At 47.9% G+C, this 16,145-nt stretch overlaps 1 protein-coding gene and 1 long non-coding RNA gene across 4 annotated transcripts in view; one reads left to right on the forward strand and one right to left on the reverse strand.

The window, feature by feature from the left end:
• SPEG (striated muscle enriched protein kinase) overlaps nucleotides 1–8,372 on the reverse strand; it is a 102,631-nt gene extending 94,259 nt beyond the window's left edge. Inside the window, exon 1 of one of the 3 annotated variants that reach the window (XM_079947030.1) lies at nucleotides 7,780–8,372. In XM_079947030.1, the coding sequence (XP_079803156.1) occupies nucleotides 7,780–8,218 (439 nt within the window). In that variant the 5' untranslated portion in view covers nucleotides 8,219–8,372. Of the gene's footprint in view, nucleotides 1–5,362; nucleotides 5,470–7,779 lie in introns of those variants that run through there. The other 2 variants (XM_079947031.1, XM_079947035.1) reach the window with 2 other exon arrangements.
• Nucleotides 8,373–9,312: 940 nt separating this feature from the next.
• Nucleotides 9,313–15,323, forward strand: LOC307199487. The gene is made up of 2 exons (XR_013831985.1): nucleotides 9,313–12,083; nucleotides 12,568–15,323. It is a non-coding gene; the product is annotated as an uncharacterized lncRNA (long non-coding RNA).
• Nucleotides 15,324–16,145: the final 822 nt, after the last annotated feature.

The following is a 16,145-nucleotide window of genomic DNA, read 5'->3' on the forward strand; positions in this document are numbered from 1 at the left end:
CCCTGGTCGATTGGGTGCCTCCCCCACCCTGTAGAGTCAATTACAGGTTTTGAGGAGTCATTAGGCTGGGGAAACAGTGGGAGGGGGAGCATTAAAACTGCTCCAGTTTTAATGCATGTGTGCATGTGTACATACCCCTGTACATACACATTTGCTTTAAAGGGAAAGCATGAGATACCTAGTCACACAGATCTTCCACATTTGCTTGAACCCTAATTCTACCTCACATCAAGAAAGGGAAGAGCAGGGCATAGGCAATGGGGGTCGTGCAGGGAAAAGGGCAGAAGGCCCTGCAGCTGCATCCTGTTTTGGTGCCTCAGAACACTGAAAGGCAGAGGCACTTTTTTCCAAATGAGAACTTGGCACCTGTTCTAATGCAACCTAAGGCCCCTTTTCTGCCCTTCTGTCCCTGTTTTCACATGTACATTTGAACAAATAAAGATGGCTAGCCAGAAAATACAAGTGCATAGATATGTATGCATTTGCAAACGTGCATATGGGTTTGTTAAAGCATTGTGGTTTTGATCCTTTGCTTCCAGGCAAATACCTGCACAGTTTATTGTGCTGGCTGTGGTCCACAGCCTGGCAGCTGTCCAGTTTCAAACCTCTTCTTTCCGTAGAGCCTCTTGAGGCAGGCAAATGACCTGCCTATGATGCTGTGCTCCCAAAAAATGCTGTCCCAGTGCTGACACCTGAAAAAAATCAGGTCCCCATGTCACCCTCCTTAAAAGAGTAACTATCTCAGATGCGGGATCTCCACCCACCCAGTATAACTGCGTAGGACAATGGCAAAGGTACCAGGAGATCAATCATCACCTGGCACAGAAACTCTGAGCCTCACCAGCAATGTTGCTCGCTGCTACGTTTTCTTTTCTGCTCCTGCAGAGCCATGATGCAGTCTTGTCCCACGTATGGGGGCACTGGAAGTGGACCCTCAATCCCATAATTATGAAGGGGACAGTCGTGCCAGCATGCCAACCCCTCCCTGCCGCCCTTGTTAAGCTAATCAGCCTTGAAGTCAGCACCTGTGAAGGTTGGCAAGGCAGAGCAGAGCACAGGACTAGGTGTTCTTGCAAGGTTTGTCCCCAAGGATGGCACTGCAGCATGGATACAAAAAGGCTGGGCACCAAGTCAGAAAGAGAGAGAGAGAGATGAAAAGGACCAGGTGAGTCCTTGGCAAATGAGGAGTTAGTGCGGAAAGGCTGCAGGAGGAGGAGAGCGAAGGGCAATGGAATGAGAGCACTGTTGATGACTGCCAAAGGGAAGGGGCCGAAGGAGAAGGGTGCACATAGCAAGGACACAATGGGCTGGCTTAAAATAAAAATTAAAACTCCAGAGAGGCTCCAGAGAGGGACTTTGGCTGAAAACTCCAATAAGGTATTGGCCACGTTGAATAGAGGTGGCATAGCAGTGTGGTGAGGAGTGCCAGCTGGAGCCAAGCAGGCCATGGCTTGAATTTCAACGCAGGCAGTGATCTTGTTTATGTGGCTTGAATCAAGAGAAGGCCTCACAGCTCCATGGCAGGACACCTGGTTTGCATGCAAAAGGTCCTAGGTCCAGGACCTGACATCACCATCGGAAAGGATCAGGGGGTAGGTAGTGGTGGAAGGGCCTCCATCTGAGACCCTGAGTCATTATCAGACATAGACAGGCTGGGTGGACAAATAGCCTGCCCTGGTCGAAGGCAGCTTCCTATGTCTCCCTAAGCCATCATCTCTCTCCACCTGGAGACACCACATCACAGCAAATGCCAGCCGAGGCCCAAGAGTACCATTGTTTCTGCACCTACAATGGCAGCCACCATAGCAATTTTCCCAAATTGCGATGCCCCAAGTGTTTTGTCATTCTGTGGCATTCTGGGTAAAGAGCACATGGTGGCCATCAGATAATTTTTTTCTTCTACCCTACTGTACTGCAGAACAATTGCATTGGGGGGAGGCATTGTGATTTGGGAAAACGGGCTGCCTCCAGACTCTCAGTATTTTGTGGGAGGTTTTCAAGCAGGCAGATTAGATGAAAACTCATCTCCCACCCAGCCCAAATCAAATGATGAAGCTTAATTATATCACTTCAAATGTGGAATTATTAGTGTCCCTAAATGTACTTTAAGGGACGCAGGTGGCGCTGTGGGTTAAAGCCTCAGCGCCTAGGGCTTGCTGATCGAAAGGTCGGCGGTTCGAATCCCTGCGGCGGGGTGCGCTCCCGCTGCTCGGTCCCAGCACCTGCCAACCTAGCAGTTCGAAAGCACCTCCGGGTGCAAGTAGATAAATAGGGACCACTTACCAGCGGGAAGGTAAACGGCGTTTCCGTGTGTGGCTCTGGCTCTGGCTCTGGCCAGAGCAGCGATGTCACGCTGGCCACGTGACCCGGAAGTGTCTCCGGACAGCGCTGGCCCCTGGCCTCTTAAGTGAGATGGGCGCACAACCCCAGAGTCTGTCAAGACTGGCCCGTACGGGCAGGGGTACCTTTACCTTTACCTTTACCTTAAATGTACTTTAACTGTACGGTGCAAATGTGACCAATGTAGTCCTCGATCATGATAGCTGTTGGTCTTTCCTTTCTGCTGCCCCTTCCTTCTGCCGATAAACAAGAAATTCTGGGACTGGGAGTCCCTGGGAGTGCATTTCACACAGGGCACAGATCTCTCTGTCTCTCAAATGAGAATTCCTAGTTTAACTGCACAAGCACATACTCAGTTCTAAAGAAGGGATGGGGCCATGACTCGCTGTTCAGAATATTACTTGTTTTGCTCTAGCACTGCTTTTGATTGACTCTAGAAAAAAACCCAAAATATCTGGACAGTAGGTGCACAGCTACAGGGAAATCAGCTTACACAAACATTGCCAAGCCTTATCTACAATTTAGCTTCAGCTTCCTGGGCTGGGGTTTCCTGGATCTCTGATCCCCAATAAAGTGCTTCTTTCCTCCTCATGCTTGGGTCCTGCCTTTGGGTTGAAAATGGGGTGAGGTTGGTGGCATAAACAAAATGAGATGTCCATCCTCTTCTTCCTCAGACTGTTACAATCCATAGCATCTGGCTGGTCATGGTTAGGAACGAAAAAGGTTCTGATCCAGAAAGGTAACTCGTACATTTTGGTTAAAGGTGGTCTAATTGACATCAGCAGTAGGATCCCCCCCCCCAGAAGACTCTTGTTTTATCAGTACCAACCAGACCCCGACCTCATACCGTGGGATACTCTTAGGAGAAGCCCTGGATTAGTATCATAGAATCATGGAAGGGATTCTCAGGGTCATTATTTGGTCCAGCCCCCTGCAATGCTGGAATCCAGCCCACAGCGATCCCTGGGTGGGCTTGAACTGCCAGCTTTCTGGTTAATAGCCAGATGCACGGACTCATTGCACCACACCACCTAGTTCTACATTACTACTTCTGCACTGAACAATGATTGTTCTTAAAGAAAATAGGCAGGAAAGGGCAACTTCTAACCTTGAGGATCAGATGTGGGCAAAGTAGGGTGGTTTACCCAAGAAGTGGATGCTGAGGGCAGGGAGCAGAGGTTAGGTATTGGAGCTGTGTGTACCTTGCATCCTGCTCTGCACCCAAAAGCTAGCCTGGTGCCAGTGGAAGCCGGTCCATGATTAGGTCAAATGGGCAACTGCCCCCCCACCTCAGCCTGTCCTTATCGAGCTCGCACTCGCCTGCTTTTACTTGCAACCAGTCCAGGGGTCTGGCTATCGCCATCTTCTTCCTTGGTCTTATGGTTGCCCCTTGTAGAAATCAGCAGGTTGAGTCCAAAACAGAATTAACTGGCTCTGACTGTCATTGGCTCTAGCTCCACCTACTGCTGGCCTCCTGCATTACACCTTACCAGTCCCAATAGACAGCAACCACCACTGCCTGCCTGGTGCCCTGCGGTGCAGGGGAGGGTGCTGTGAGTACTGAAGTAAGATCAAGCTGCCAGTCTCGTTGGCTTGTGGTAATGAAATGGAATGGGCCACTGGAATAGCTCAACTGGTAGAACACAAGAAGCTCAGGGTTGTGGGTTTGAACCCCATGTTGGGCAAAATCTTTCTGCATTGCAGGGGATTGAACAAGATGACCCTTCCAATTCTATGATTCTATGCTGCTTGCTGGGACCAGGATGTGGCAGGGCAGCAGCAGGGGTAGGCATGTCCCAAGTTGACAGCTGTGGGTCCAGGTGTGTGCACATTTATGCCTGCCACCACCATCAATCCACCTCACCCCACCCCACCTTGGTCCTGCTGAGTGGCAGCACTGCCTCCACCTCATGCAACTTGCAACTGGCAAGATGTCCAGGGCCAGTCTTGGGAGGATTGTGCATGAGGTGGTAATTGAATTGACCCACATACTAACAGCGACAACAACACTTTCCTTTTTCTTGTCCCCACTCAGACATTGTATGCGCTTAAGAAGAGCCCTGCCGGATCAGGCCAAAGGCTAAAGGCTCACAGTGGCCAACCAGGTGCCTATCGGAAGCCTGCATGCAGGAACATATATGTGGAGGTCAGCGCATGATGACATTGCTGGCCTCATGCCCAGCATCCATGTGGCATCTTCTATGTGTCTTGGAAGTCCAGACACCTGCCTACAAAAAAACCTATGTGCGAACAGCTGTTCACACATAGGCTCCCAAGTGATCAGAGACCCTGGTTGAGCAGGGTTTCTTACGGTGTGGAACTTTCCCCATGCAGACAGCCCTTGCACGAGTATCCAGAGGGCATGGCCAGAGCCACGCAATATGTTGGGGCTGAGGCCAGAGTGCAGTCCTGTTGCTCTCTTCCTCTGTCTGTAGGTTCTCTACACATAGAGAACACCTGAATGGGATAATTGCTAAGCAACATTGAAAGCAGGGGCATTGCTAGGTGGTATTTAAAAGACTCAGGGCACAGGCCCATGACACACATTTGCAAACAACAACAAATACCTATATGCCAAATTGTATGTACAGATGTGGGTGGTGGGTGGGCGGAATCTCACCAGCCCTGGGGTCTGCAGTGTGCCCAGCTGTCCTGTAAGCAAAGTAAATTCCTTCCTCCAGTGGCAGCAGAGCAGCCTTAAATCTGCATTGCAAACCTACATTGTGTTAAGAGAAACAGTGGTTTCATACCCTCCATCACCAAGCACATAAGGTAACATTAGAGGTGGGCCTTCCACCCCGAGGCCTAATCCATGCGATCCTTCCCTCTTACATGGAAAAAAGCAACATTATGCTTGGTTAGCTTCACATCATATTATATGGTGGTGAGTGGAGAACCCTTCAGCATAAGAAAAATAGCTGCCTCAACCAGGTAAGACTGAACTCCTCTATGATTCTTCTCTGTTACCAGTGTCTCTGGAACCGAAACCGTTAGGCCTTGTTACAATACATTTGCTACTCACCTATCCAGGCCAGCTGCGAAGTTGAGTGCCATCATCCCTACCCCTGGTCAGTCGGCTCCTTAAGCTGCAGCTTACCTGGCTCTGAGGAATCCCTTGCCATACTGAATTTCCCAGAATGCCTTGGAGTGGACTGGTGCATTTTGAGCAGTTTAACACGGCTGGTGGCTTCCCAGACTCAGGGAAGCTCAGAGCGGAGGAAATAGGCAAGCAAGTGGGCTGAAGGGGCATCTGCCTCAGCATGGTCAGATCCTACCATGGCCTTTTTAGCTTAGCATTTACCCAAGTGTTCCAGATGCTCATTCTGGCCCTGTGTCTAACAAACAAGGCCCAGGAAGAAGGCAGGCCTCCCAGACTGTCTAAATTATACAAAGCTGGAGGATTTGAACATAAACATGTTTCCTCTGCAGACACTGAATGTGGAACAGGGTAAGGGACGTGGGGGGGGGGGGGGTAAATTTACAAGGCTCCCATCCACACATTCCCCGTGAAGCTTTTGGGCCATATTAGGGCCAGGGTTGTTTTTCCCCTGGCCCAGATGTATCTGTATCCATCCAGGTTATGACCTTCACCTCCCTGACAAAATGGGTGCCAGTGTCAACAATTCCCCAAGAGGAACAGCTGCCATGTGATTCTCTGGTGGTTTGGATGATGCTCAGAGAACACAACCCAGAGATGGCGCCAAATGCATTTGTAACACAAATATGGGATTTTTCAGGAATGTGGGGACCCCAAGGCTGCAAAGATGGCAGGAGCCTCCCTAACACATCAACATCAGAGTTGCCAAGCCTGAAAGAGTTGTTCTCTGCCTCTCCTGTTCTTGACGCCGATTCAGAAAAATGAACCACACCTAGCAGTGTTTTCCCTTCTACGCCTCTCTTAATACTGTTAAAGGGGAAAGGGTGTTTTCTCTGTGTTTTCTAACCCAGGAACCCCAACTTTAACCCTAAATCTGAGCAGAGATCACAGAACTGCGATGCAAAAACAGGATGTATCGCCTCTGCACACGCCAGTCCTGGCCTATGTACTGCTGCCACCTTCCCAGTGGGCCAACTTTAACCCAAACCACCACCTTCCCCTCTCTCTGACGCAAGCCGCGATGAAGGAATCTTCGGTTGGTAAGCTTCAGCTTCTATTGCACACCCAGCACCACTGCAGAACCACAGATCATATTAAGTTTATGGAGGATGCTGGGAGGGAAGGATGATTCAGAAGATGGTGCCAGAAGCAACCTACGTGGCAGGGTGCCGGCAGAGTGTGAGGCATTTTTAATTTCCTGAAAGGACTCAGCTTTCAGATGCTACAGATTGCTGTGCTCATGTAGTGGGTAGGAAGGATGTGCCCGTCTAGAGCCCCTTATCTTTGCCAGGTTTGCTTTGCAGTTAAAAACACAGCCTTTGATACTATCTGCGCCACAAGCTGAATTCTCCTGCAAGGTTTCAAAGCAACCTAATAGGTCCTCCAGGGGTCTGCTACCTAATTTCAACATCAAAATTCCATCAGCAGCCAGATTCAGAGCTGCTGGGAAGCCTTATCGCAGACATGTAAGAGAAAGCTGTGGTTATTAGGAACGACATGGAGCTGCCTTATAACAAGTCAGGCCAGTGGTCTATCTTGCTCAGTATTGTCTACACTGATTGGCAGCAGCTCTTCGGGATTTCATGCTGGGCTTTCCTACATAGAGATACCTTATGCATGCAAAGCAAGTGCAGTTCCTCTGAGCTATGGCCCTTCTGTAAATAGGGATTGCCGCTCTGTATGTGCTCAGAGACACTTACTTCCTTATGTTTAATTTGCACCCCAGCGATGACAAAAAGTATGAGGAGTGCACAGATTCTGGGGCTCCTGCTTCAAATTTAGTCCTAATATCTGTCTGTCTGTCTATCTATCTATCTGTCTGTCTGTCTGTCTATCTATCATCTACTAGCTGCTGCTGCTACAGCACTTCTTTGCCCAGTTCTATCCAATGAAAAAGGCCCAGGTGTTTACGGGGCGACAAGTCTTCAACACGGCCTGCAGGAAGCCCCCATTCTTCCTGCAATGCCTCTACCTGCGGCAGAGGGCTGTTCCATGCCTCTGATACACTTCTAAAGAGGTGCAGGGGCTCAAGCCTGCCCAAGAGCCAACAACCAGAGTGGACCCCTTGCACCACTAATCCCAGAGGCATTCCTTGGAAACTGCTGTGTTGACTCACTCTGTGAATGGTCTGAGGCATAATTTCACCACTTCTAGGGCTGCGCTGGAAAGAGGGAGAAGCACTAGCTGTGGTTTAACCCTCAACAGGTCTGAAGACCTGGAGCCACCCATCTCTGAGAAGAGCAGCAATCACGGATCCTTTCACAAACCTTCTTGCTGCCGGTACAGAGACCAGGCAGAGCACCTTTGCCCACCGCCACCACCACCTCTCACTTTGCCCGTACCTTCCATATCTGCGACAGTCACGGTGGCGCTGCTGACCGCTTCGCCATGTTCATTCTTGGCCATGCATTTGTAGACCCCGGCGTCGGCTGCTTTGCAGCTGCAGATCCGGAGGCTGCCATACTCCTCCTCTTGGCCGTCCTGCTCCTTGGTGGATGCGATGGGCACTTTCTCCTTGTACCAGCTCAGGTGCGGCTGGGGGCTGCCTGCCACCACAACCTTCAGCAGGATGCTGTGGCCGATGCTGACCGTTGTGTCCGTCAGCTCCTGCAGGAAGACCGGCGCAGCAGCAGCAGCAGCAGCAGCAGCAGGGCTTCCCTGCTCAGTCGTTGCAACTTTGGCTCTTTTGGGAGGGATGGCAGGGCTTGGGGGGGCTCTCCCTGAGCCCCGTCCCGTCCCCCCAGCCGGATGGAGGTTGCTCTGCCCCTGAGATCTCTGCATGGCTCGGTGGGGCCTGCACACCTGTCACGTCGAGTACTGCCTGGGCTTGCAGATCTAGTCCATAACAAAAGCCCCTCTTCTAGCAGGCTGGGAATCCCACCGGCCACCTGGGCCCTGGCAGCGCTCCCCAAGCAGCCGTCCCCCTTGCTTGATGTTCACCCTCTGCGCGCGTGTGACCTCCCACCCCCGGCTGCTGGGTACCTGCCAGGGGGCATGGACGCTGCAGCCCCAGGTGCCTGCCCACCCAGCCGGACAAAGTCCCAGAAGGTCATTCCTCTGCCGGGCAGGGGGTTATTTTTAGGATGCTCTCAGGTTGCAGCCAGCCCATCCCAGCACTTCAAGAGAGCCAGGCTGGTTGGTGCAGGCTGAGACGGCCCTCCTGAGTTTGCTCACCAGCACTCACTTCTCCCCAACCCACAACTCCTAAAACTTTCCCTACCTCTTAGCAAACTTGGTGCCTCCCCTATCCCAAAGGATCCCCCTATTTTTTCTTTTCTGTGGAGCCCAGGACCAATGAGTCCCCAGCCCCTATGCAGTTTCCAACATGCCCCCCCATCTCCCCCTGCTCCTCCTCCTCCCAAATAGCAGCTGCCATCTGATGTGTCACATTCCTTGACCCAAGCTGAGAAGAGCAGAGCGCATGACTGGGGCGGCTTAGCTTTCCTCGCAAAGATAGACATGGGAGGATGGGGCTTTCCATATTAAGGCCTTGGGGGCTTCTCAGGCCCAGCCCTCCCTTACCTGTCCCTACGCAAACCATGCTGGGGACACCTGGAAGACTGGCTGGGGAGACAATGGGAGCTTCCAGGCCCAGCCTGCTCCTTGAGCGTTTGTCCTGATTTAAGAACAGAAGCAGAGCCCGGCTGGATCAGGCCAGTGACCCGCCTGGTCCAGCTTCCTGTTCTCACAGTGGCCAACCAGATGCTTGTGGTGAAAGTGCAAACAGGATCCGAGCGCAGGAGCACTCTCTCCTCCACTGTGGTCTCCAGCAACTAGCATTTGGAAGCACTGCTGCCTCCAGCTGTGGAGGCACAACATAGCCTTCGTGGCTGGCAGCCCTCAGTAGCGCTTTCCTCCCTGAATTTGTCTATTCTTCTTTTAAAGCCATCTAGGTTGATGGCTATCACTGGCATTTGATCCCACACGTATTCCAGTGCATTTCCCCCAGCCACTTTCCCTGCTGTAAAAAAAATCCAATCTTTGGGGGAAATGGGTTTGTAGTGCAAGAGCTCCCCATTCACTCTAATGGTGCAACTTGATTATATCGTGGGATCTCACCCTCAAAATAGTGACAATTTGGAAGTGTGTTTTCCCCATGTAGCCCAGTGGCCACAAGAATATTGAAGTACAGATCTTTTAAAACATTATCCACCCCCACTCCCCAAAACAGAAAACCTTTGGTAACAGTTTTTTCACATCCTCTGCAGAATCCATATCTACATTTAATAACGCTTCACACTTACTTAACCGTGTATGCATAGCACTCTTCTTAATCTATATAACCCACTACTATTTAGACATAGTCATATACCCCCAAAATCACCAAAATCTCACTTTAATAATTTATATAAATTCATTTAATCTGCTTCCAATATTTCTAAAATACATTGCAATACTTGTTGTTGTTGTTGTTGTTGTTGTTTATACCCCGCCCATCTGACTGGGTTTCCCCAGCCACACTGGGTATGGGGGGGGGGGGATTCAGCTAATGTAGGGCTTCTATACATCTGGATTTTGCCATACGTCCTGGATCTTAGGCAAGTCAATCGAAAAATTGGCGCTTTTGTAAAAAAAAAAGCTCAACAATTTTTGGGGTGTTCTGATTTTAACTTTTTGAAATATGGCAACCCTAGCTAATGAGCCCCATGCAACAGGGCTTCCCACTTCTCCCCCTGCACACCCTCATGCCCCCCCCCAAATTGGCTGCGCGGTAGGGGGACCCCACAAACAAAGCACAGGGAGAAGAGGGAGATTATCGTTCCAGCTTGCAAGCTGCAATGCTTGCACAGAGAGAACGTCCATCACAGTGCAATGTTGAATTCTACCCATTAATTCCATAGATTGCACTTCCCCATATATTGAATTTTTTATTGCACAATGTTATAACATAACAACATAACGTAACATCCGTAATATGGTTTTTATCAATCTACAATGAGCATCCCAGTGAATTAAGTTGAAATACCAATGAACTATCTCACTAAAAACATACTACATAAACAGTACGATTTATCATTCACATTGTCTTTAAACTCTTATTTGATATTGTAAGGGATATCACTGAAATATTCCAAAAGCTGTCTGTAAAGTTATTCAAAATCCAAGAACAATGATGTAAGAGTGCCTGGATGATGGGTGGACACAGGGTGTTAGAGTTTTGTAACTGATTAGCACAGAAGAAGAAAGTGAATGCAGAACAAAATTAGATGCTAGATATGGTCTTCCTTATCTTAGATAGGGTTCCTACTTCACACTAGCAGTTTAAACAGTAACACATATTGTCCTTGCAAAATTGCATTTTAGTTTGCAGAAATCGCAAGGTGGTTCACAAATGACTCAGGACTCTTGTACGTCAGCATTTACTATTACACCACTGCCAGAAGCGAAAGTGGGAGGTAATATGATCTGGTTTGTAGCAGGAGGCAGAAAGGAAGATAGCACTGGTTTTGTGTTTGTGGAGTGGGTGGGGAGAGGAGAAATAAGAAACACAGCCAGGGAAGATAAAAAAAGAATTAGGGCATTGGAGAAGGAATGGAGAGAACGTGCAAGTCCCCACTCGGCCATAACGCTCACCTGGGGCAGCTGTCATCTTTCAGCCCAGCTTACCTCCCAGGGTCTTTGTTCAGATTAAATTGGAGGGGGCAAAACAATGCACATCACTATGAGCTCCTTGGAGGAAGGGCATGATATAAATGTAATGAATTACGAGAGGGAGGCTGGCAAGAGCTGGTAAAGATGGATGGGAAGAGAGGGAGGGGGAGAAGGAGGGAGGAAGAGGAAGGTTATGGACGCACAGGCAGATGAAGCCAGAACAGAGACCTGAGAGTGCAAGAAAAAGGAGGCAGGGAGAGAGACAGAATAGGGGAGGCACAGAGCCAGATAGTGCTGGCTCAAGGTTTTGGGGACATCTGCTAAATCTGGGGAGCCCAGGGCCAAGAAAACAGGAAGGATAAACTCTGCACTGGAGGAACATTGGCAGAGTGGTAAAATCAGTGTAGGTTGCAGCTACATGATTTGCTACAGAAGGCTCTGACAGGTGGAGGAGCCAGGAGCAGCCCACAGCCTTATGTAGGATAATTGTAAAAAACCAGCCCGAGAGAAATTGATGGATAACAGTAATCAACAATCATAAAACGCAATGAAAGCAAAGGATCAAAATTAAGGCTCCTCCTGCTCTGGGATTCAATCCATTGTGGAGAACTATTGCATAGCCTGGTGCCAGGCCCGGAGAAGGGTTGCACTATGCTGCCACCTGCTGGATATCGGTTGCCTTTGTGCCAGGTAGTTTAGTTGATCTCATGAAAGAAGGGAAAAGGATGTGCTGCATTGGATCAGGCAGATCTTTTGAATACATTGCACTCCTTTTGCATTAAAAGTTATTCGCTTGGGCCCAAAAAGAACCTTGTCTCTTCCGAAAAGACTTGCTGGGGGGGGGGGGCAGAATGACTTCCCGTCTCTGTTCTTGGTGAAAGCCCTTCCTGCAATCTATTTAGGGCAGGAGCAAGGAATATTTCTCGGCCCGAGGGCCACATTCTGACCTGGGCAACCTTCTGGGGGCCACATGCCTGTGGCGGGCAGGGCCACAAGCAAAGGGTGAATTTTACTTTTGTACAGTAGGCTAACAAAAACTTTTACAAGTACAGTAGTACCTCAGGTTACATACGCTTCAGGTTACATACGCTTCAGGTTACAGACTCCGCTAACCCAGAAATAGTGCTTCAGATTAAGAACTTTGCTTCAGGATGAGAACAGAAATCGTGCTCTGGTGGCGCGGCGGCAGCAGGAGGCCCCATTAGCTAAAGTGGTGCTTCAGGTTAAGAACAGTTTCAGGTTAAGAATGGACCTCCGGAACAAATTAAGTACTTAACCTGAGGTACCACTGTAATGGGGAAAATTTATAAGTTACCTTGCAGAACACTGAAAACAATTAAAAATTTTGGCAGGATCGTAACGACACTTGTAATGTAACAAGAACTATGGTAAGAATGGAATTTTAAGGCAGGACAAGAGTCTCAAACAAAGATGTGCTCTCCCAAGCCCACATTTCCAGCATTTTCGCACTTCTGTCTCAATGACATTTATGCCGCCTTGGTCATGTTCACAGAGTCGAAGATGGCAGGATCCCCAAGGAGGTGATTTACAGGGAGCTGAGTTGGCAGACCAACTCTGCATTACAAAGATGTCTGCAAACATGGCATGAAGGCTGACATCATCCCTTCCAGACAACCACAGCGCCTTGAGACAGTCAGATTGTGCGTCCACAGCAGTGGCCAGAGGAGGAAGGACTGCTGGGGAGGAGCACAGAAAGAAGAAATGCACTGGTCCATCTGTAGCAGTGAAACCAGAAGCCTTCATCTGCCCTACCTGCAATAAAACATGTCTCTCCTATATTGGTCTCCACAGCAGGCACTGTAACTCTCCAGCAGTTTGACTTTACCTTTGATGGCTCACGCTTCCAATGTCTCTTGAGACAGACGGATGCCAGCAATAGGACCCTACCTTGTAGACTTGCTGTAAGGATTTCTGAGCTAATGTATGTGAAGGGCTTTGAACACTCAAAAGGTGCTATATAATAAAGTTGTTATTCAGCCTTGTCAAGGAAATGAGCACATCTCGGGCTTTAAGCCTTTGAAGATGGTGTAGCAAATGAAAAGAGAGAGAGAGCAAGGAAAAATATAGTGATGAATGCATTTCTCCATCTCTAGTTCTATGTGGGGCCCAGGGAACTCTGGTGAAACTGAACAGTGCTTCAGAAAATGCCAAACACCCCCCACAAGAAATGCTAAGAGCAAAGCTGCCCCTCCTATTTTTTCTTAACAGAGAGCAGCTGATATTCCACATGAGGAAAAAGAGCCTTCTGGCAAATTAGATAAAGATGATAGAAATCACGGGCTTACATGCAGGGCTAATGAGAGTTTGTGTTTGGTGGGGCTGTTACTGCACCAGCGAAGGAAGCTTAGCTAATAAAGCGATCCAGTGATTGCAGGGGGTGGACTTGATGACTCTCAGGGACCCTGCCAACTCTACAATTCTCTATTTCTGTGCAATTCTATCATGGACGAAAAACTGCCAAATATTCTTTTTTAGCCCTGAGCAATGAACCACGTGCTGGTTCACATGATACAATTACTCTGAAAGGAAGCCACACTTCTACACATGCTCGTAATAATGACACCTATGCATAGTGTGAGGCACACAAGAGTTTGTGTCATTACCCAGTATTCTCCCATGCAGGCAGTGTGCGGAAGTATAGAAGTATAAATGGGTGTGTGTGTGTTTAATCTTATAAACCAACAATTCTGGGAAGAATGACAAATCTCTTACAGAAAAGCAGCAGCATAAAAGATCAATGTGCCTAAGGGTGTCACCAGATGGACCTTTTATAGCCTTTCTCTGTGGTTCATTCCTTTTGTTTACAGGGAATCCACAGAACATCAGCCCTTCCCGACAAGCTGTTTATTGAGCATTCATTCTGATTTGCTTGCAGGTATATTAGAAAATGTTAGCTATTTAATTAGCATTCACTCTGATTTGTTTGTGGGGAGGTTAACTGACTTTGCACCAAAGCAGTATCATTTTATACTTCTGGTGCATTTCCCCAACACTTCTCTCATTGCAGACAAAGCCCATGGGTGTATGGAGAAGGGTCATCGCTCAGCGATGCTTTGCATCCCTGGCTCAATCTCTACCCATCTCAAGTAGGGCTGGGAAAAACTCCTTGCCTGAACCCCTAGAGAGCCATTGCCATCTTAACGGATGCTAGTGAAAATCCTCAGAGCATGGGGCAGTTCATTCATGGAAAGCTGGCATACTTAGAGAACAAAAGAGAGCAGGGAAGGCAAATATCAAGTGTGTGAACTCAGAATTCTTCTTTGGGTACCAGCGCGGTTCTGTAATTCACCCGACAGTTGCCGGTGGTACATCTTTGTGCACAACATTGGACTGGGAGGGGAGATATAGAAATCCTGGGTACAAAGTGGACGTTTTGTGCTTAGCAATCCAGAAGACAACACAGCTGTCAGTACATATATTAGTTCATGTACATAGCGGATATATAATGTACTTATTAAGTGGATGGAAGAAAGCTTCATCAAAAGATACACCCATTTTAATAAAGAATATGAGAGATTATTAAACATTACCTGCTCAGCCATGCAGCATCCCAACATCTGTAGTATTTCATATAATCAAATTAATGTTGATCCAAGACATTAGAGTTATGGATACAAAGACTCTTATTGATTCAAAATCCAGGTGATCTATTGATTTTAAAACTGTGGCTCTTCTGGCCCCATGCTGGTGTGTGTGTGTGTGTGTGTGTGTGTGTGTGTGTGTGTGAGACAGAGAGCATATGCATACACATGTTTCCATATACCGTATACATGCATAAACACATACATGCACATATACTTGTTGAATATTTTCAGCTCATGGTCAGTGACGGCTTTCCGTGAATCACTGGCCTACAATAGGCCAGTGGACGTTTGTAATTTGCTCTTGAATTTCCAGAATAGTGTTACTAAAAGTAAAGTCACATTAGTTTTTGCAACTATATTATGCATCAACAAACATTGCATGTTATTAATATTCTCAGTGTGACAACTGATAATATTTCAACTGTCAAAATGAATTTTTGTACTGCCTAAATACTTAGGAAGGAAGTTTCTGTGCAGAGACAGCCTTCTGTCACAGATGTATATTTATGTGTTAGTCGTGAAAGGGTAACTTGTTGATTGCAAGACCAATTTCAGAAACGAACATGTTTGTTACAGGAAAGTAGCAATACTACAGTATGATAAGTATTTGGTTCTTTTATTGTTGATGATTAATGCTGGAAGGTTGTTTTTTTAATTATATGGTTGTCAATACATATGTCTTACAAAGATGTTCAAAGCAGCCTGGGAATTATTATTCATTACATTGTAACTGCATCCATTGGCTTTGCCTGTTGCGTTTTTGCTGCTTTTGGTGAAGCCCACTTTTCTTTTGTTTGCAGATATAAGTCAAATCTCCCACTGCTTGGGCTGCATTCGTATTTTAAAATCAGCAAATAGATTACTCAGGAGGGGAAGGGTTACACCTAGATTCATCTTTTATGCACAGAAGTATTCCAAGTATTCCTTTTGTCACACAGGAGAGCCCGTTTCAGGAATGCCATGAAGCATCCTCAAACCTGAAGTTATAAATAACAGTCCTTAAGATTTGCATAGCACTTTGAAGAATGGAAGTGCTTCCCATGCATTATCTTAGCAGCAATCCTTCCAACAGCCTTATAAAGCATTGGCCCTGCTGGCTGGGGCTGATGGGAGCTGGAGTCCAACAACACCTGGAGGACCACAGGCACCCCATCCCTGCTGTAAAGTAAACCAGTATTGTGGGGCTCATGGGAGGATGGACCCCTTTCTTCCTGGGCAAGGGGATATCCAGGAGACCTTGGGCTGCAGTACAGAGTGTAGGTTCATGTACGGTTGCTCCTGTCTGACTTTGAGGCACATCTATGTGCTTGTAACAGCTGCATGGCAGAGAGAAGTCTAGCTGGGTGCTGCTTCTCCCATCTCTAGCACTACCAACGGAGGAGACGGTTCAATCAAGCCATTGTGTGTCACACAGTTCTCGGAAGGCACAGAAGCCTGGTTTTGATTGAACATTGACCAGACAAGGCTTTTATCATCATTATTGATAAAGAATTGTGTGTGATCACATGGGA

This window comes from Podarcis cretensis, assembly GCF_951804945.1.
Source record: "Podarcis cretensis genome assembly, chromosome: 1".
Lineage (NCBI taxonomy): Eukaryota > Metazoa > Chordata > Lepidosauria > Squamata > Lacertidae > Podarcis > Podarcis cretensis.